This window comes from Schistosoma mansoni, chromosome 6, assembly GCF_000237925.1.
Source record: "Schistosoma mansoni strain Puerto Rico chromosome 6, complete genome".
NCBI lineage: Eukaryota > Metazoa > Platyhelminthes > Trematoda > Strigeidida > Schistosomatidae > Schistosoma > Schistosoma mansoni.
This window is the reverse complement of record NC_031500.1, coordinates 10,104,688-10,125,069: the sequence shown is the minus strand read 5'-3', so window position 1 is coordinate 10,125,069 and position 20,382 is coordinate 10,104,688. Positions and strand designations below refer to the sequence as shown.

The 20,382-nt window shown below is 32.1% G+C and overlaps 1 protein-coding gene across 1 annotated transcript in view; it reads right to left on the bottom strand.

Moving 5' to 3' along the window:
* Smp_166640 (hypothetical protein) overlaps positions 1–8,876 on the bottom strand; it is a gene marked incomplete at both ends in the record, with an annotated part of 100,971 nt that extends 92,095 nt beyond the window's left edge. Inside the window, 2 exons of the mRNA XM_018798216.1 lie at positions 7,854–8,488; positions 8,696–8,876. Coding sequence (XP_018653180.1) covers positions 7,854–8,488; positions 8,696–8,876 — 816 coding nt within the window. The remainder of the gene's footprint in view (positions 1–7,853; positions 8,489–8,695) is intronic.
* Between the last annotated feature and the right edge of the window lie 11,506 nt (positions 8,877–20,382).

Below are 20,382 nucleotides of genomic sequence, written 5' to 3'. Positions count from 1 at the left end.
TCAGCGAATGAATTTGAAGTAAATCCAACGTTTCGCCTGGCAATCTGGTTGCGAGGAAATATTTCTTTGAAAAAGCTTGGACCAGATTGCTAGGCGAAGCGTTGGATTTACTTCAAATTCATTCGCTGAGATTTTACAAATATATTATTCTTATTTAAAGCTATTGATTCAATCTAGAACTTTGTGTTCATTATCTCATAAACCAAGTCTAATTAATTTGAGAGTTAATTTTAACGCAATTGAAAGTCGATGGTACGGTACATCCTTACTGTCAATTGATTTATTTTTTTCTGATGGTTATGACTGGAAAATGTATACATATATATAATCTCTTCAATCAAGAGTTTATATCGTCAAGTGTTCTTAACTGAATAATGATTGAGGATTAAATTGTATTTCATGACAATTCTTTAGTTTCATAGGTCAACAATAAATAAATAATTTTTTTAAATAGTTAAGATCATGAGTCAATTGAAGCTAGATTACCATGGAAAACCTGGAAGCACTGGATGACCGTTTCGTCCTATTGTGTGACTCCTCAACAGTGCATATCCACGATCCCGCCTCGCGTGCGAACGCCTAACCTCTAGACCACTTGTACCACTCCATGAATATTTTATTTGAATTGAAACAATTGATGTGAATTATGTTGGGAATTCTTAACTCTAGTAGTCTACATAATGTCAGGCTTTAAAAATATTCAAGTTGAGAAAATTAAGTGAGATGAATTTCAGTGAAAATCACTTAAGTGAATTTTAACAATTTCAGTTCTAAATTAATTTAAAGAAATTCAAAACTTTTGATTACTACTATGTAACTATGTAGATTAATACTGATTAATCAATCAGTCATATGCGACGTGGTACCTAACCTGCACTAGCATCGATCAAATTGCCTTATAAGCACAGCAAGATACCATAAGTATATAAGTAGTAATAGTATCTGTGATAATAGAAAAGATTAGGCGTAGACAATATGCTTTTAAGAAAAGGATATGGATTTATGGAATACTAATAAAAATGTTAAAGATAATTTAATAACTTGGGTTCAAAAGTAAAACAAACAATAAATTCACCTACTTAATCGTGAATGATTTTGAGCCATGCCAAACAAAGTTTCTAGTCATCGGTTACAAAAATTAAATTTATCTCAACTAGATAGTCCGTACGTACCCATATGGCTCAATCTAACAGTCAGTGACCTCATTGATTTATTCTATATTTAGGTTTGATTACCCTTAACCTTTTCCTAACTTAATCCAGCACCAGCCATCATCTCGCATCAAGGTAGGTAGTGATATGGCATCCGTAATATACATCCCATCCACCTCAAACAAAAAAGACAATCTCGTTAACTGATTTATCATCTTTTACTAGTATACAAAGTATAACCTTAGCATCGCTCACTTGATGTCCGTAACGTATATGCGGAATGCTAAGAAGATACCTGAGATTCAGGTTGAGTAGTAAAATTCTATGAATAACCCGGTTTACATGTTTATTTTTCATAGTTAATTGTGTATAATATTAATGGATAATAAAATTTTATACAATGCTTACTAAAAAGATGTAACTTAGAAAAAGATTATTCATTTTCGACTAAGATATGAAAATGATTCATCAATCTTAACAAACAAACAAAAGTTTCCTGTTAGAAGAGATTTAAAAATAAATATTTATAACAATGCTCTTTTACTGAACAACTAAAAGCTGATAATAATCATGTGCTCACTAGTGACTAGCTCCAATATGGGATTCCTGGAGTTCTAATGAGAAGCCGTGGCCAGTGGAGTCCAATCCATGTCGAATGTGAGACAGTTATCCACCTAAGACAATGGATGAAGGGTTGCGCAAAATCATGAATCGATTGAATTTAAACGTTAACATCGTTGGATATCGATTCGATAGTCTAGAGGTTGAGCGTTCGCATGCCAGACTGAAGGTCTTAAGTTCGAGTTCAGCGTTTTGGGTCGTGGATGAGTACTACTGAGAAGTCCCATACTAGGATGAAACGGTCATCCACTGCTTCCAGATTTTCAATGGTGGTCTAGCTTGGATCGACTCGTGAATTCAACTCTTAAAAACTAGTTGTTAAAATTCACTTGCCTTTTCTTGATTAAATTTTCTTACAACAAAATCTGATTAGTTTAATCTACAACTTTGGTTGACTTTTATTGTTTGTTTGATTATTTTACCGCTCTGTGAAATATTAGAATGTTGAGTATTAGTATTTGTTTTCAAGTCAGAATGAACTTTTGTCCCCAAATGATAACCACTACATCAAAATATATAAAAACAACCCTATCTAAATTAAGTTTGAAACTAGTTACCAAAAGCGGTTATGTGATCAAGAGTACTTGTTTATACAGACATGATATTGATCATAATATTACAAAGAAATATGCGAATTGTTATTGTTCGAATAACATTATCTGTTAAGTGAGCTAATAAAAGGGCTTAACAGAAATTAACCATTATTGAAATTGTATATAGTTGAAATCATGAATCAATTGAAGCTAGACAACCATGGAAAACCTAGAAGCACTGGATGGCCGTTTCGTCCTGGTGTGGGACTCCTCAACAGCGCGCATCCACGATCCCACCTCGTGAGATTCGAACCCAGAACATATCAGTCTCACGCGCGAGCACTTAACCTTTAGACCACTGAGCTGGCCGGCATCCAACGGTGTTAATGTCTAACTTCAGTATTTTTTAACGAAGATTTATTTATAGCAAATGATAAATGGTATTGATTTTTAAATTAAGCTGACAAAAAATGGAAAATAAGAGTTAATATCTAGATCCTTAATAACGTGATGGATTTACATAGTTTGATCTACAGTTTAATTGAAACTGACAGTAAATTAAATGAATATATTAAATAAATGGATGAAGACAGACATGGTAAAGATGAACAGCAATTGGATAGAACTAGAAAGGAAGGCCCAAGACAAAGTGGGTTGAAGAATGCTGGTCGGTGGCCTATGCTCCATTGGGAGTAACAGGCGTAAGTAAGTAAGTAAGTAATTACATAAATGGATTGAGGTTATCCGTAACAATCTTAATTTTTTAAAAAGTATGTTGTATCCAGAACTTCCAATCTTTTTTTTCATTCGTTTATTGTGTAAATACTATATACTGGAGTGTAATTTTCACCAAAGATTTCATTGCAAAAAAAACACTTGAACTTCTCTGAAACTGTCCGGTATGAACATGTCAGTGTAACGAAACTCAACGTGCCAGACGAAAAGCACAAATACAATGAAATTCAAAGCTTGAAATAAAATCTCTAATGAGAGTTACACTCCAAAATACCGTACTTATTCATTACGTAAATGAAATAATGACCTAGAGTGCTGGATATGAGATCCACATTGAACATTGAAAACGTTATGGACAATCATTATTATTATTATTAGCTTTATTCAATATTATATTTTTGATGCAATATAGAATTGTCAGCACAAAGCATTTCAACTAGTTTCCGTTTCTTATTTCTTCGTCAATCCTGACGATAAATATTGAGTGATCTCCAGTTAGGAGTTATCAGTCTAATCATTCGACATCTAAATAATGTACATTCTTTTCGTTGCATATTGCCAGCAACCACGATATATCTGATTAAGCCTTTTGTAACCTTTTTCAGAAACGCACCTGAATAGGTTGTGCGATGAATAGCCATAATCATGTATTAAAACAAACAAAATTAGATAACTTGTTGAAATATCTAGATGACAGGAACAGGTAGCCCAGATCTTTACTTAGGTCGCCAATGAGTATGTATGTCACACAGTAAGTATAATATTAGTATCCTAAATATCATTTATTGCCTCAATAAGATCAAAATCTAATAATAAGAATCAATTATAGAAAAATACCAGGACAACTTAGTCATTATGTACATATGACCTTAATATTTTATTTTCTTGGAATAAAATGCTCTAAAAAAAGTGATCAATTTTTTCCATGGATCAATAAATGTTAGAGATATTGTGTAAATATTGTACTAGTGTAACTTCATGTGACTGAATCGATTGTATGGATACATCTTAAGTAAATTACATCACACTGGTTACTAATTATCAATTTCAGTGTCAAAATAAAAGTCGGAACATTTGAAAATTAATAAAAAAAGAAAAAAGACTATTAAAACAAACAAATTCCTCATTTAGATAGTTAGTGATAACTAAAAATCTCCACAGAACCCCCTTCTGATAATGATCATATACTTACTAGTAATTGGCTCCATGAGATATTTCCTGGAGTTCTAGTGAGAAGCAGTAACCAATGGAGTTCAACCAGGTCTGTTGGGAGATATCAACTCACTGAAGACGTTGGTGAATGGTTGCTCAATTTCGTGGATTGGTTGAAGTTATACATTAACACCGTTGGATGCCGGCCAGCTCAATGGTCTAAAGGTTAAGTGCTCGCGCGTGAGACTGATATGTTCTGGGTTCGAATCTCACGAGGTGGGATCGTGGATGCGCGCTGTTGAGGAGTCCCACACCAGGACGAAACGGCCATCCAGTGCTTCTAGGTTTTCCATGGTTGTCTAGTTTCAATTGATTCATGATCTCAACCATATAAAATTTTTTTTTTTATTATGTATGTCATTCATCATATAAACACTATTACATACGTCAGCATGTTACTTATCATAGTAATAACTATTTGTGCGTAAACTAAAAATTATTTCTTATCACTATGGTGCAAAGAAAACTATTATTTCTACGTAATATAATGTTCTGTATATCATAGGTTAACGTTGAAATTATTAAATCTCATTTGAAAATTAAACCTTGTTTCGTTAAATATTGATGTTATTACTTGAAATAGTAGTAAGTTGTATTTAAATTATCCCTCAAGTCATATAACACCCTATATATTGATATTTGTATCTGTCATAGCAACAAACAAATTAAAACAATATCAATCTACTGTTTGTGGAATAATTATTCACAAAATGTCAATTTTAATGTAATATATGCGTTGATTGATGTAGACTGAAGCAATGGAGAAATCGTTATCATGATTAAACTATCAGAGTATAGTTCAACACAAAACTTTACCAAGGGTTGATGTAGTTAGATTCATGGCAAAGAATTTTTTAAATAATTTCTTGAGGTTGTTCACTGTGTAATTTACAAAACGGATTGAATGTAACTAAGAAAAATAACATTGTAATCAGGGGATAACTGTTTCTTCCTAGTATTAAATACCACAGTCTATAACTACAATATCACTACTAGGGGTGAAATTCAAGACTTCCAGATCTTTTATCAATAGTATTTAAGAACATAATTACAACTTGACTATAGTTGAACATGTGAATTATTGGATGACAGCTTATGGATATTAAAATTAAAGTGCTCTCCGCGAGACCTGAAGATACTTAATTTAATCTATGGTGAAACTCATGAAGAGTCTTGTATTAGTACAAAATTGGTTTCTATTGATTCTTGGTTTTTAATGGTTGTTTATTTACGGATAGTCCGTGATGTATAAACTACGAAATTCGCATTTTTGTCATCTTTTGCATATAATATCTTGAGGCTTACATATAAATATATATCTTTAGTAATCCCATTGACTTTTATACAAAAATTACCCTCAAACCTCGCTAAAGAAAAAGTTTAAGTTTTTGAAATAATATATATGGGTGGGGTTGACCTTGATGGTTTTAGTGGCTTAGAGGTTAGGGTACTGTAATGAAACTCAAAGGTCCTGGGTTCGGTCACCAGTGGGGTTGGGAATGAGTGCTACTGACGAAACAGCCACTCAGTGTTTCTTGGTTTTCAATGAAAATCCAACTAAGATAAATTCATGACGTAATATATAAAATCCGACGAACATCTCAAACCCCTAGAGTAATCAATCTGCATGTTGTTTGCGTTATTCGTTATTTTCGTAAGTTTATTGAGTAAAAGTGAATGCAAAAGGTCCTCAAAAATTATCACAATGAAAGTAGGAGATAGCTAAACAAGTTTAAAAACATTTCAATAGGACTTTAATAGACCAAAATGTACTTCATACAATGATTTGGGCTACCGAACTTCTTAACAGTAAACATATATTTTATATTTTTTTTTTATTTAACAGTACGTATTTACTAAGTACAAGCTCATAGGCTAACAATATTTGAGACAGTGGTGTGTTGTGTTTCTAATGGATAAATCGACGTCGATAATCATCACAGAGTAACAAACAAAGAATCCTTAGTGTCATATTTAGTTAAATCAAACCAGTGTACAAGATAAAAAGTCAAGAATGATTTCAAGTCATTTAGCTCACCAATACCTTAACTCTTTGTTATATCCTAGTGAAGAAATAAGTACAGGTAACGTCCGGGATCTATTAACCGACTATTATTCTATATATATTCTTATTGCGTAACTATTGAGTAAATAGATTGTGTATATATGTATATATATATATATACATTCATCTTATTATAAGCTTCATTTTGACCTATGGATTATTATTATACGATTTACTGTCCCTAAATTATATTCAGTTTATTGATTATTGTGTCACACATTCACAGCCACATTTGTCTTGAACTTGTACAAAGAGTATTTTCTATTTTATGGTGTAGTGCCGTCTGTCTATCTGGTATATGAACCGAGCATGTTTGAAATAAATGATTCGCCCAACAGAAGCTATAATTGGTGTTCTGGACTCAATTGGAAGGGCTTGGCGGACAAGGGACCAATAAGGCCGCTAGACTGCTCATACCAGTTGAACGTCATTGATTTGGTACAGTATTAAGATCGGAAAAGTCGTATTTCGATTGGTGGGTGAATCAGGTGATAAAAGCCGGACATAAGACCATAACAAATTGGCATACGGCCTTCTTTTTTCTTTTATCAAGTCATAACACTCTTAACCCTAAACTTGGTAAATTTAACTTTCCTATAAATCTAAAGATTTCATATATAAACCCATATAATACCTTAAACCGGTTATTCTAAAAATCTCCTTACATAAGATAGCAGAATTTGGTCATCTCAAGTTTATGTCATCCATTTAATCTTATTCAACGCATTAATTAAATTAGACAGCTTATCGTAGTACACTAAATGTACATTTATATTAAATTCCATCGTCCTTTGACTTGACATTAGAGGATGTAAGGTGAAACATTCATAGGCAGTAAAAAAATTTCCTATTTGTTTGTCAGTTTAATTTTCATCCTACTGTAATCAACGAATGCAGCTATTATCATGTAACTGTAGGGAAAATTCGTTAATATTTGCAATTTATGAAAAACAAGGGGATATCAGGTATAAAAAAATTAAGACCTATACGGTCACCTGATTCAAACGAACAGAATTTTCAGACTAGTTAATCGGTACTATGTTAACCAATCTAAAGTGTTTAGCGTGAGAACTAATTTATAGTTTTTGATTTCATCACAAAACGTATCAATAAGATGTAAGTTATACGGTCAAATTATAAAAACCTTCAGTCATTCGTCTTAGTAACAATGATAAATTCACTTTCTACTCCCTTCTCTCAATTCGAACATTGGGAAACGGTCATAATAAATCGGCTTGTGTATAGTGGAAAATTAGATTTAACGAATCATTTCTAACTTCTATATACTACTGATGACTTTAGAGGGGGCTGGCTGTCTATTCTAATGTATTCATTGCAGAAATCTTACAATATAGTCACAAGTACTTTAAAAGGTAAATAAATGGGATAAATAATATCAGATTTGACTTATGAGAATATCTTGGAAGAATTTTCTCTTAACAGTGAAACTCTTGATTCAGATGTCAGTCCATTCATACATACAAACGTATAAATATTACTAACAAGTTAAGTGACTAGTCCCAATAATATACTTACTGAATAAGTTGTATCCAATTGTAGCTGTTCATCACTAATAATCATCCAAGCTGGATAATGAATAGTTCTTTTGACATTAATATTCTCACCACTTTGATGATGACTATTAGTTCCAGTAATCGTACTTGTTGAAAGTTTCGGTGTTAAATTACTCGAGGCATAACCTTCACTAACATTATAACGCTGCATAGAATGAACATTATTATACAATGATGTTTGATTTATCACAGTTTTAAGTATTAAAGGCATTGATTCATAGAATTCAGTTTGATTGAATTGATTCATCCCACTATCAGATGTTGATGCGTTTGTGATTTCCGAAATGGATGGTTTCTTTTGAGAACGTGTAAACGATGTTGTTGATTGAGGTGATGATGATGAAGTATTCGATAGACAACTAACACGGGAGGATGATAAACGGCTACAGTGTCCACTAGCATCATTTAATAATGTTTCTGGTTCATTGATTTGATCACTTGTCTTACGTTTAGATGGTAATAAACTAACCGAAGATAAATTTATCATTGATTTAGAAAGAGGTTTATTTGTTTTATTTAACTGGTCAACATGTATTTCTTCTGAATTATCCGAATTTACAAATGCATTCTCTTCATCACCAACATAAGCTCCAATACCTAAGTTACCAAGAAAAGATTGCATTTCTTGTGGAGGTGAATTAGAATTATCAGGATATTGATGATTATGATTATGATGATGATGATGATTAGTTTGATGATTATAAGAATGATTATTCTCTGTTCTCAATCCATCTAATGTTATTGCAGTTGTAGCACTAATACTAGTCATTTTTAATAAACGTAACCATCTTCGAACTTTTTTACCAGGATTTGTATTCTCATCTTTTGATTGTATATTAGTTTGTTCTCTAGCACTTTGAATAATATCACCTGTACTTTGATTTCTTCGAGCTTTCTTTTTTACATCACTTCTTTGTTGAGCACCTCTACCACGAAATATTCTTGGTCGTTTAGATATACTTATATCTTCGGATAGATTTGACATGTTATGATAAATGATCAAATTATTTACAAAAAAGTATTCACTTAGTTACTATCATCTAAACATTAACTATTGTTGATTAAAGTTGCATGAATGAATAACTTCCAAAAGGAAATTGAAGAAATCAAAATTTTATTCCATTTAACATTTGTTTAACTGATGAACACAAAATTTTGATGATTTTTATTTTGAACTTTAACCAATTATTGTCTTATTTCAAATTGTAAGCATTCTTTTATGTACCTCTTTCAAGATATGTATACATATATATATAGAGTAACCATGAGCAATTTATAACATATATACTTAGTGCATATTGTATATACAATCAGATAACATGGATATATATATAAATGTACATACATGTATGTTTGTATGTAATATAAACCTTATATGTTTCTACCTATCCTAGCTATAGAACATGATATTGTTGTACAAAGTGTAACTAAGTAAATAAGGTAAGTAGATTGCAAAATCACACAAATCAATAAAATCAGTCATAACACCTACGCATAAATTTTGAGAAATTGGTCAGGACAGTAGTTAATGTTTATTCTTTTCTTTTTTTTTAAAGAAAAAAGAAAAAAAGAAAAAGAAAAGAAATTCCTTTGAGAAAATAATTTCACTCCGTTTTTTAATAAATTACTTTAAAAATAAAAAAAATAATTTGAACAGAAATTTGATGTAATGTAATGTAAGATAATACAGTTTATGTTTGATGAGTTTTGTTCTCTAAGCTGGATGGTTTTGGTCGTGGAACTTTCATCATCCTTCTGAACGTCATCATCAGTACAAACTTTGGGTTAGTATATAAATTAAATCCGATATTTGTGTTTAATCGAATAAACTATATATATATATTGCTTGAATATTCAAAAAAGATCTTATTCTAAATAGTTTTAAATCTGATAGATCCGATAGCAACTTAGTTTCTTATTATGTTAGAGTTGAAAAATTTGAAAGAAACTATTGAGTTATGCTTTAATTTGGATAGTATGTATCAATGATAAACAACATGATTGGTTAGTTAGTGACTAATCAGATTATGAATATAAATAGGTATATTGACAGAATTAATTTTCTTAATGGGAGTTATGGTAACCTTAATGTAAATATTGACGAAATTTTTAAAACATAAGAATCAATGTTCTTCAACTTTGAAACATATTAATACATAAGTTACTAGGATGAATATAGACATTATTTATTGAAGACTACTTTGGATAAAGAGTAAAGTGGTCGCATTGTCGTGAATGAACACTAGTGAGACTATAATTTATGGACGACCTTTGAGCGACACCGAAGTGACCTTAAGAGTGTCCACCTAATAACGAGAACCAAATGAACGTTATAAACAAATGTGAGGAATTACAATTCTGGTTTACAATTGATGGTTAAGGTTACGAATTAGATTTAGAGTTTTCATCACGAACTGGCATCAGTTATAATGCCAAAACTCTATTTAGCCAAATGGATGAATGAATTTCACACCAAAATCCGAGACCTGTTATCTTATACCTGATTGGTTCGTCCATAAATTATACTCCCGCCTGAACACTCAGGTGGGGACAACCAATTTATTATTCCATATAAAATTACAGAATATCTTGGTGAAATATGAGAACCATACATTAAATACTTCATTTGCAAATCTTCCATGAATTGTCCTTTATATTCTGTATGATTTTTCCAATTCACAATTCCTTTCTGTTTTCTTTAAGTTGACCTACTTATGTCGATAAACATAAGTAGTATATATCACAGTATAACCTAGTAAAGAAAAGATTTACACATGAAATAATATCTCCCAGTTGTTAAACGCTAATAAAATCAAATTTACTTGCAGGGGATTGAAAGTGACAGTAGTTGATGTGTTTCGTAGAAGTTAAATACTGACTAAGTTCAATCTCGCCGAGATTTAGTGAAGTGATAATCAGAAGCCTCAGAACTAACGTTTATGGAAGCCTTATTTGCTTGTTTAAAATTTAAAGCTATGGTGAGTTTGATTTAAAGATTTGTTGAGCATAAGGAAACTATGATTATTTAACAAACAGTTGGGATACAATGAATTATATGATTAAAACAAGAGTTCTATACAACTAGACTATAACATATCAGGTTTCATGAATATCTAGATTGTTTTGATAAAGTCAAGAGGAACATTCGATAGGATAAGTTAAGTCTGGATCTATCTACATGTAGGTGATGTTAAACCATGTTTAATTCCTCATCAATTCTATCCACAGAACACAATCTGTGTACAAGGTTGAATAGCATCCTAACCCAAGATTCTTTTGTAGTTTGTTGGATAATTGTTATGCACGTCTAAGCATAACCTTCTCCACGTGTCGACTGTACGTATATATATATATATATATATATATATATATATATATATATATATATATATATATATGTTGAAGTGTAGAAACGTTTCAAAATAATCAGTAAACTAAGAAACTTAAAAATGTTACACTTTACCAAACCAAATCTAAAAAGGAACAATTATAAATCTTGTATTACCCTGGTGACCTTATTTTTGTAAGATTATTGAGTAAGACTTTTTTTCCGTAAACATTAATCAAAATTTCTAATATTTAAACTCTTACTTCTGAGGTTCACTCAACTAATCTATATTACAAAATCTATCTTCGATTGAAAAAAAGAAACATATTTGTGTTTCCATATTCTTCTAGAATATTCATTTATTTAATCTATAAATAAACGAACACTTGGACAATGTTAATTCTTCTGTATTACATTAACACGGTTGGATGCCGGCTCAGTGGTCTGTCGGATAAGTGCTCTCTCGCGAGACCAATCGGTCCTGGGTTGGAATATCGCGGGGCGGGATCGTGGATGCGCACTGCTGAGGAGTCCCATAATAGGACGAAACGGCCGTCCATTGCTTCCAGGTTTTCGATGGTGGTCTAGCTTCAATTGACTTATGATCTCAACTATATATAATCTATAAATAAACGAACATTAGGACAATGTTAATTCTTCTGTATTATTTTTTCTTAATATCATCCTATCTTCACATATTAATTCAATTTATTCAAGATGATGGGTGTATAGATTATGTACACTCGTTTCGTTTCTCACAATTAATACAGTGGTAGTAAACAGCTGAAGAGAAGTCATGATATAAATGAATTCATGTTATTATGCTACAATATTTATTCTTTCTTTATTCAGTCTTATAAACGTGGGGTGAATCGCGTTAAAATTATTTGTTTATTTAGCAAACTTCCTGATATACATCATGAAATATCAGCAGGATTTGAAAACTTTTTAAAAAAAAATTCAGTCTGTATTATTTATTTGAATTTTCCCATTGATGTTTACGACTGCGTATGTGCATCCTGTGTGGATTGCATCGATATTGCATTAAGTCACAAGCATGATAACCAGAGATGGATAATGGTTGGCATTGGAATCTAGGACACGCGTTTCGTCCTATTTGGTACATCCAGCTGACGAGTCCCGAATAGAACGAAACGCGCGTCCTGGATTCCATGCTAGGCACTATCCACTATCCATCTCTGCTTACCATGCTTGTGAATTAAGGCTATATTGAGGCAAAACGCACAGTATGCACATATGCCGATTAGAGACTGACCAGTTGCAGTCCTAACACATCGATGGGAAGATTCAAACAAACAATACTAAGTGAAGTGTCAAATATAGTACAAAAATCCCATGTATTTATAGACTTGGCTAGAAGTAAATCATCATTTCGGACAGCTAATAGGCACATAGGGGGGCCTTCTTATTCAACCAATAGGGGAGCTACACGTCGACATTTTAGAACGTTCCCCTAGCGGTGATTGGATGGAATGTCTTCGGCTCTTTCTGGGCTTCTTGAGGCTTCCATGAGTTTGTCAACGAGTCATCCTTACAATAACCACCACAATGAGTTTTATTCTCTTGTAGATAAAGTTCTTATGTCGTTTTTCTCCCGGTTAAATAGCTTTAGAAGATTTAAGTTAATTTATTATTGATTGATAACAAACAATTGAAGACTGAAATCCTATGACAGTATGTTTTATCTTATATTCATTCACTCAACAGTAAAACTGTTATTCACATCAAAAACTCATAATAGCTGATATTAAATGTTATACAATAATTTGAAAAAAATATTTTACTCATCTTTATTAAAACAGAAAAACTGTTGTATCTTGTGGCCTAGTGGATGCCCTGATAATGTTCAACGTGATAAGACTGCCAATCGGAGAGCAGCGAATTATCGATCGGACCAATGATACACGGAAACCGTGCAAGCAGTCTAGAGTACTTGTCGGTACTGCTTTCTGCCTAGCCCAACCAGTTAAGTCCAGAATACCAATCTCAGCCTCTGCGGTATGAATCAAACATACTAAGTTTATATACCAGTCAAACTGACCACATCGTACCAATGAAATAGAAAATAACATTTGTACAAGATTCGGCCAAATGCGGCTGTGAATAAGGGATATAGTAAATGATAGACAGGGCATAATTGAAGAATGGTAAATCATATAACAATAGTTTGTAGGTCAAAATAAAGCTCATTATAAGGGGAACATGATTTTGAATAGTTTAGTTATTTAGCAATTATACGATAAAAAATGTATGCATAGTATTTGTTCATAAATAGATCCCAAAGTTACCATTGATTACCCTTAATGGGGCATAACAAAAACTAATTCATTTATCAAGAAATATAAACTTAACAACTCTATTTATTATCAGATTATATGAATATAACACATTACTAATCAACCGATTACTCGATTAAAATCAACAGTGATGATTCCAAATAGGATTGATGTGAAATACAAAAATGATGTGCCATTTTATGATCGACCAGCTAGGTTTTCAGTTGATATAGGCATAGTTGTTATCCGCCTAATTAGACATCTTGTTATTCAAATCAAACTCACTAATAAGAAGACAGTCAATCATAAAATGATCAAGAAATATCGTGGACTGATTGAAATGAGGGATGTGCATCGTTGGATTTTGGTTCAGTGATCAAGAAGTTAAGCGTAGCGCAGCGATCAATTAACAGCCTATAAAACATTTAATTAATCCGTAGTTAAATTCATTCCTATTTTTAGGAGTTATTTTAGTCACCCTTTTAGATCATTACCTATGAAAATCATATCAACATTTTAACTTCATATAAATAAATAGAAAGTACTATCTTCTCAGCATTGGTCTAGAAGCACTGCGAAAAAACGACATCAATTCGAAAACTTCATTAATCTATTCAAGCATTTTTAGTGTCTGGGGAGTATCTAATCAGTACAAGTTTATATAAATGTATATCTTAAAAGTTAATGCTTGATTCGGGTGAGATGACCAAATGAGCAATACTGATGATAAACTTGGAGTACTAGTTAAACATAAGAAACCGGTTGGGGAGGCTATGACGATTAAGAAATACTTTCTGCATATACATCCACTGCTTAACAACACAACGTACAATGCTGGGTGATGTAGGAATAGTTAGGAAGAAATCTATGGGCTATCAAACTGAAATCCAGAATCCATCCTTGAAATCATTAACCATCAATGTGGACTGAGTTCCAGATAATGGTGAAATAGTTGCTTAATACTTCCCGGTTTTCGGTAGTTCCCTAAGATGTATGGTATGGAATTAGCCATTTTCAGAGACCTCCTATATTAAGAAAAGAATCAATTTTACTAAATGAAGTACAAGTAGCATTAAAGGATTCTCACTCATGAGGAATTTCCGTTTTTTTTACGATCTTATCCCTGAACTAAAATTATTTTGATTTCATGTTAATAAACACTACAAATTCTACACAATCTGTAAGAGAACCTTAGATATTTTATATGAATTTTCATTCGAATTCAAATGTATAGTATCACAGTAGTTGGACTTTGAGTTACTGGAAGACATTAAAAGAACGATCGTATTTGTAAACATTAAAAATTTTGACGTTTAATTATTTCCTCGTAATGAGCTTTGAACTAGATCGATGAGCTAAATATTGAATTTAATCTAATTCTGATCACTGAGATCTTTGTAAATATAATTCCCGTCCTAATAATTGTCAGATATTACCTAACATGGTACTTTATCTTAAATCTATATGATTTGTAACGTTCAGCCTTTGGTGAGTTTGTATCTGGCATGCTGAACAGCATATATGAGGAAACCTACAAAAGAGAAGAACAAGAGAAGAAGTCCAACGACGACTCAGTAGGCACTTAAGATGGACTTACATCTAATAATGATAAAAATCAATAATACTAAACACTAACATAGACTTAAGATAAAGATAGTCTGACAAATGTGTCACAAGTTTATTGATCGGAAATAATTAGCCGTTAATTTGTTAGAAATCATGTTTTTATGCTCATGACATTGGTAGATTTGATTTCCCATAGTGAGCTAATAATTAATCAGTTTCGATCTCATTAGGTTATGATTAATTCACGGATCATTGTAAATGAAATCCATTTTTAAAAAAAGTGTGTTAACATACTGTGAGGATTTGTTTTCAGCATAAAACATATTTTCATCTTTCCATCTTCTCTGTCTTATCTCGATCTATATACATCTGCGTCGAAGTTTTAAAATAAAACAAATGCATTTCGATTAGTGCAACGGAAACTCAGTGACATACAAAGTAGCAGTATTCGTCAAAAGAAGGCAGTCGGCTTGACTTAGCACCAAGTGACATTTGTTATGGCTTGAGTGCGCTAGTCGAAATCAAGTACTAAGATCACCAATCAAAATTCCGACCATTAATATTTCTGTGCCACGTCTACTATTCCTTCTGTAGCCTAGTCTCCTAGATGTGACTAATTATACGTCTTACTTGCACCTTCAACTTCGAGCTGATTCAAGCTAAACTTCTATTGATTCGCTAGCCATAAGCTTCTCTCTATGCCGTTTCATGAGTCCAAAAGTTAACAATCAGTTTCTACCACATATCTGTTGCAAACAGATGTGATTTATGTACAGACATGCAAGAGTGAGTCATTCTATGAAGTATAAAATAATAATTATATATAAACAAGCCAAAAGTGACTGTCAGTAGTAGGGTAAGCTGTAAGTAATTGATTGGGAATAAAATAGGAATAGTAGATTGGATAGTTTGGTAAGCTCAGAAAACAAAACTCCACCTCAATCATCCGGCTGAACTACAAATCTCCACTGTCTCAGGACTAATAATCATTAAAATAGTAGTTAATGGGTTAAACGTAAGCTTACGATAAACGGAATCGTAATCTAATTACTTAGTAGTTACACATTGAAAATATGATTGATAGTAACAATAGTGAGATGAAGAAGAATGTATACAATAGTTCGAGGAGTTATCATTTCTTTAGTCTTCTCCCTGAAACATCAAATAGTCCAGTAGTTATACGGGTGAACTGTACTCGTAATATAACAACTATTATCTATAATTTGCGGAAGAGATTATAAGGACCAATTGAAGCGTTTTATTATCTTGATATTTGCGCTTCAATGAAAACTTATGATACTTGTGAATTGAGCAATGATTGATGTATTCTAATATGGACATTTCTATTGTGAATAAGGTAACAGCAGCTGACAGATGATACTTCATCAATCAGCCACCGACACAGGAAGAAACCAAATAAGCGGAGAACTTAATATATAAAGCAAAACAACTTGAAATAGTACAGCTCACAGTATATACTGACCCAAACATGACCTTGAAGCTGACTAATAATGGTAAAAACTAATTAGAAAAGAGGTAAGGTAACACAAAAACTGAATAAAGAAAGCAATCACAGTTACCATTACTAGAATGTCTTTAATATCATTAACAAAAGTTGAGTAATCTTGTAATCCCCTTGACTAAACTTGACAGTTCTCATAACTTTCGACCTCACAACTAATTTTATTCATACTAAAGGAGCAAACAAATCCGACGTAAAAAAACAACAAAAAAAGATCATTTCTCAGTATTCTTCTTACCTATTCTTCTTTACCTAAGAAAATATCAAAAATTTTATTTGATATCTGATATCGACTTATTTTTGTTATACAATATAAGAAGGTTTTACATCTGGAACTCAAAACAGTTGTCAACCGACACCAATATCGGAATTTTCAATACAAATGTCAAGACAGTTCTACTGTATGGGGCGGAGACGTGGAGAACTACGAAGGCCATCATCCAGAAGATACAGGTGTTTATTAACAGTTATCTACGCAAAATACTTCGGATCCGTTGGCCAGACACTATCAGCAACAACCTACTGTGGGAGAGAACAAGCCGGATTGCAGTGGAGGAAGAAATCAGGAAGAAGCACTGGAAGTGGATAGGACATACATTGAGGAAATCACCTGACTGCGTCACAAGGTAGCCCTCACATGGATCCTGAAGGCCAAAGAACACATTACGCCGAGAAATGGAGACAGATATGAGAAGAATGAACAAAAGTTGGATAGAACTAGAAAAGAAGGCCCAGGACAGAGTGAGTTGGAGAATGCTGGTCGGCGGCCTATGCTCCATTGGGAGTAACAGGCGTAAGTAAGTAGGTAAGTAAAGTAAGTATAAGAAGGTTTTATTTCTTGTTTATGTATATAAGTTATATTACTTGAATTATTTTTATTTATCATCTAAACACTATAATGATTAAAGGTAGTTTAGATTAATATTATTATTATTTTATCATAAATTTCAAATAATTCCGTTGAATTGTTTTTAGTATTTTAAATCCAACTTTTGTTCAAAGTCACATTTCTTTTTGGAAAATAAGTTTGATTTGGTTATTTTTGTAATCATGATTTTTGTTCCTTAACTTTTAAAGATTAAGAATAGTACTGATGTTCTCTCTCTCCCCCTTTCTCTCTCTCTCCCTCCCTCCTTCTCTCTCTCTATGTATATATATGTATGTACTATAGTACTAATATTAGTTAAAGTATCCACATGGTAATAATATTTATATCAGATGAAGTCAGAATTTAAATTTGAAACCTTCATCCAACCCGCATGAAACAATAAAAAATATTGAAAAAAAAGAACCATTTAATAGATGATAAACGGTAATCATATTCTTAGTTAAAAGAGACCTGAAATTGAATATCACATATTTGGCCTTAAAGGTATATCTATATATATGCAGGTTAACAAGCGTATAGATGAAATCGATTGAAACCTTTTCAAGTCTCGATTGATCTCAGAAAGAGTGAGATCTTCTCCTAGTTAATCAATAAAATATTATTTAATTATGCGTGATTTATGGTAAATAATTCGTATTATGTAACAGTCAGTCGAAGATTTTATTAAGCGGTTGGAATGTAGTTTGATATGAAGTAAACATTTTCTTTTCATTATCTTGATGTGTACAGCTACTGTTAAATGGGATACAGTGATGAGTCTATTTTTTGTGAACGGTGATGAATGACTTTAATTTAGATAATATAGTGATTAGATTGGATCGAATAGTTGATATGACTATAGAAAATTGTTTCATGAGTAACATTATGAAAGTAAGATGACAAAGACTGATAACAAACGACGATCATATTCACCTACCGAAAATACATCAACTCCAATCAAAATATACTCAACGAACATCAGTGATAAAGTTTAAGCAGTGTGACTTAATTGGTAACAGATCAATGAAACTTTTATGTATTAATTTAGTGAGCAAATGAATAAGTATGGTAATCGGTAGAACAGTAAGAAAGGCCTACGTTCGGTTCCAAGAACATATCCCAAAAAGTCTCAGATCAGAGATTCTGGGCTTTTAGCAGTGTTATTGCTAAACACTTCTATGACACAGGGAATCAATTTGATAGACTGAAATCTCTCAGCATTATCAATTGACAGTCAAATTCCGTTCTTCTCAAATTCTCCAAAGTCATAGCCATCAAACAACTGAAGCCAAACTAATATATTTAAAAGGAAATAGTTGCATATCTTCCCTTACCGTGGTAACTTTATCGTTAGTTTATGACACCATTTCTGAAATTTTCTTCTCTCATACTTTAATTAGTTCGCTTTTTTAGAAGTCATAACCCTTTTACTTGTTCTTTCTAACTGACTGACCTCAATTCATGTTATTCTTCATTGTTATTAATTTATGTCAAATTATGTCATTATATCATCAATTAATTATTTGATCTCTATGATCTCTTGTAACTATGTTTGATGATCCAGAATCTCCTCTCACATATTATATTTATCTACAACACTCCTTATGTATATTCACTCTCACTACTCCACCATACTGTTACATATCCATTTTTATTATTATTATTATGTAAACTTCACAATAATCTTGATTCTAAATATTATAGATTGTAAGTAGCTAATGAGAACTTGAAAAAACAAAATGAACTCATGTTGTTGTGTTCAATTTTTGTTCTTGTTCTATTCAAGATTGTTATAACTTTTAAAAGAAGACCGTTGCCAATTCGTCATGATTTTATGTCCGACTTTTTATCACGTGATTTATCCACCAATCGAAATACGACTTGTCTGATCTTAACACTGTGCCAAATCAATGACGTTCGACCAGTATGAGTAGTCTAGCGTCCTTATTGGTCCCTTGTCCGCCTAGCCCTTCCAATTGAGTCCAGAACACCAATTATAGCTTCTGCTGTGCAAATCATTTATTTCAAACATGCTCGGTTCATATACCAGACAGACAGACGGCACTACACCATAAAATAGAAAATACTCTTTGTACAAGTTCAAGACAAATGTGGCTGTGAATGTGTGACACAATAATCAATAAACTGAATATAATTTAGGGACAGTAAATCGCATAATAATAATTTATGGGTCAAAATGAAGCTTATAATAAGATGAATATAGTTATATACAGTCTAATTACTCAATAGTCAAGCAATAAGAATATATATAGAATAATCTTCCATTAACAGGTCCCGGAAACTACTTGTACTTATGTCTTCGGTAGGATATAATAAAGATAATGAAAGGAACTAAATACATGGAATTATTTCTTTCATCCTTATGATTTCATTTATAATTGTTTCTTATGTCACTTCGATTCATTTAGCTCCTCTTATACCTTGAATTACTGTGGTAGAATCATGTCAATTACCCGACTTCATTAACATTATAATCTATTGTCAGTTTTTTTAAAATTTCACACACATTATTTACAGACAGCTTGTAGAAGTTACACAACACCTTATTGTATATAGTTTACACTTTAAAATGTAATATATTACAATCTTTCTACAACATCAACATGTTTATTCATTGCTCATATTTGCTCACAAAATTAATGGAGAAAACTTCCATTGATCTGTTACCAATTAAGTCGTTAGGGAAGATTTGTAGCTCAGGTGAATGATTTTGATGGAGTTTTGTTCTCTGAGCTGAAGGATTTGATCATGGAGCATTCATCGTCCTTCTGGGCTGACATCTTCTATTTCACAATGTGGATAATGCATAACAAACGTTTCAGCCACTAAAATACTTCCAATCAGTTAATTAAATCTTTTAACATTCATATGAAATCTCTAATGAATTTC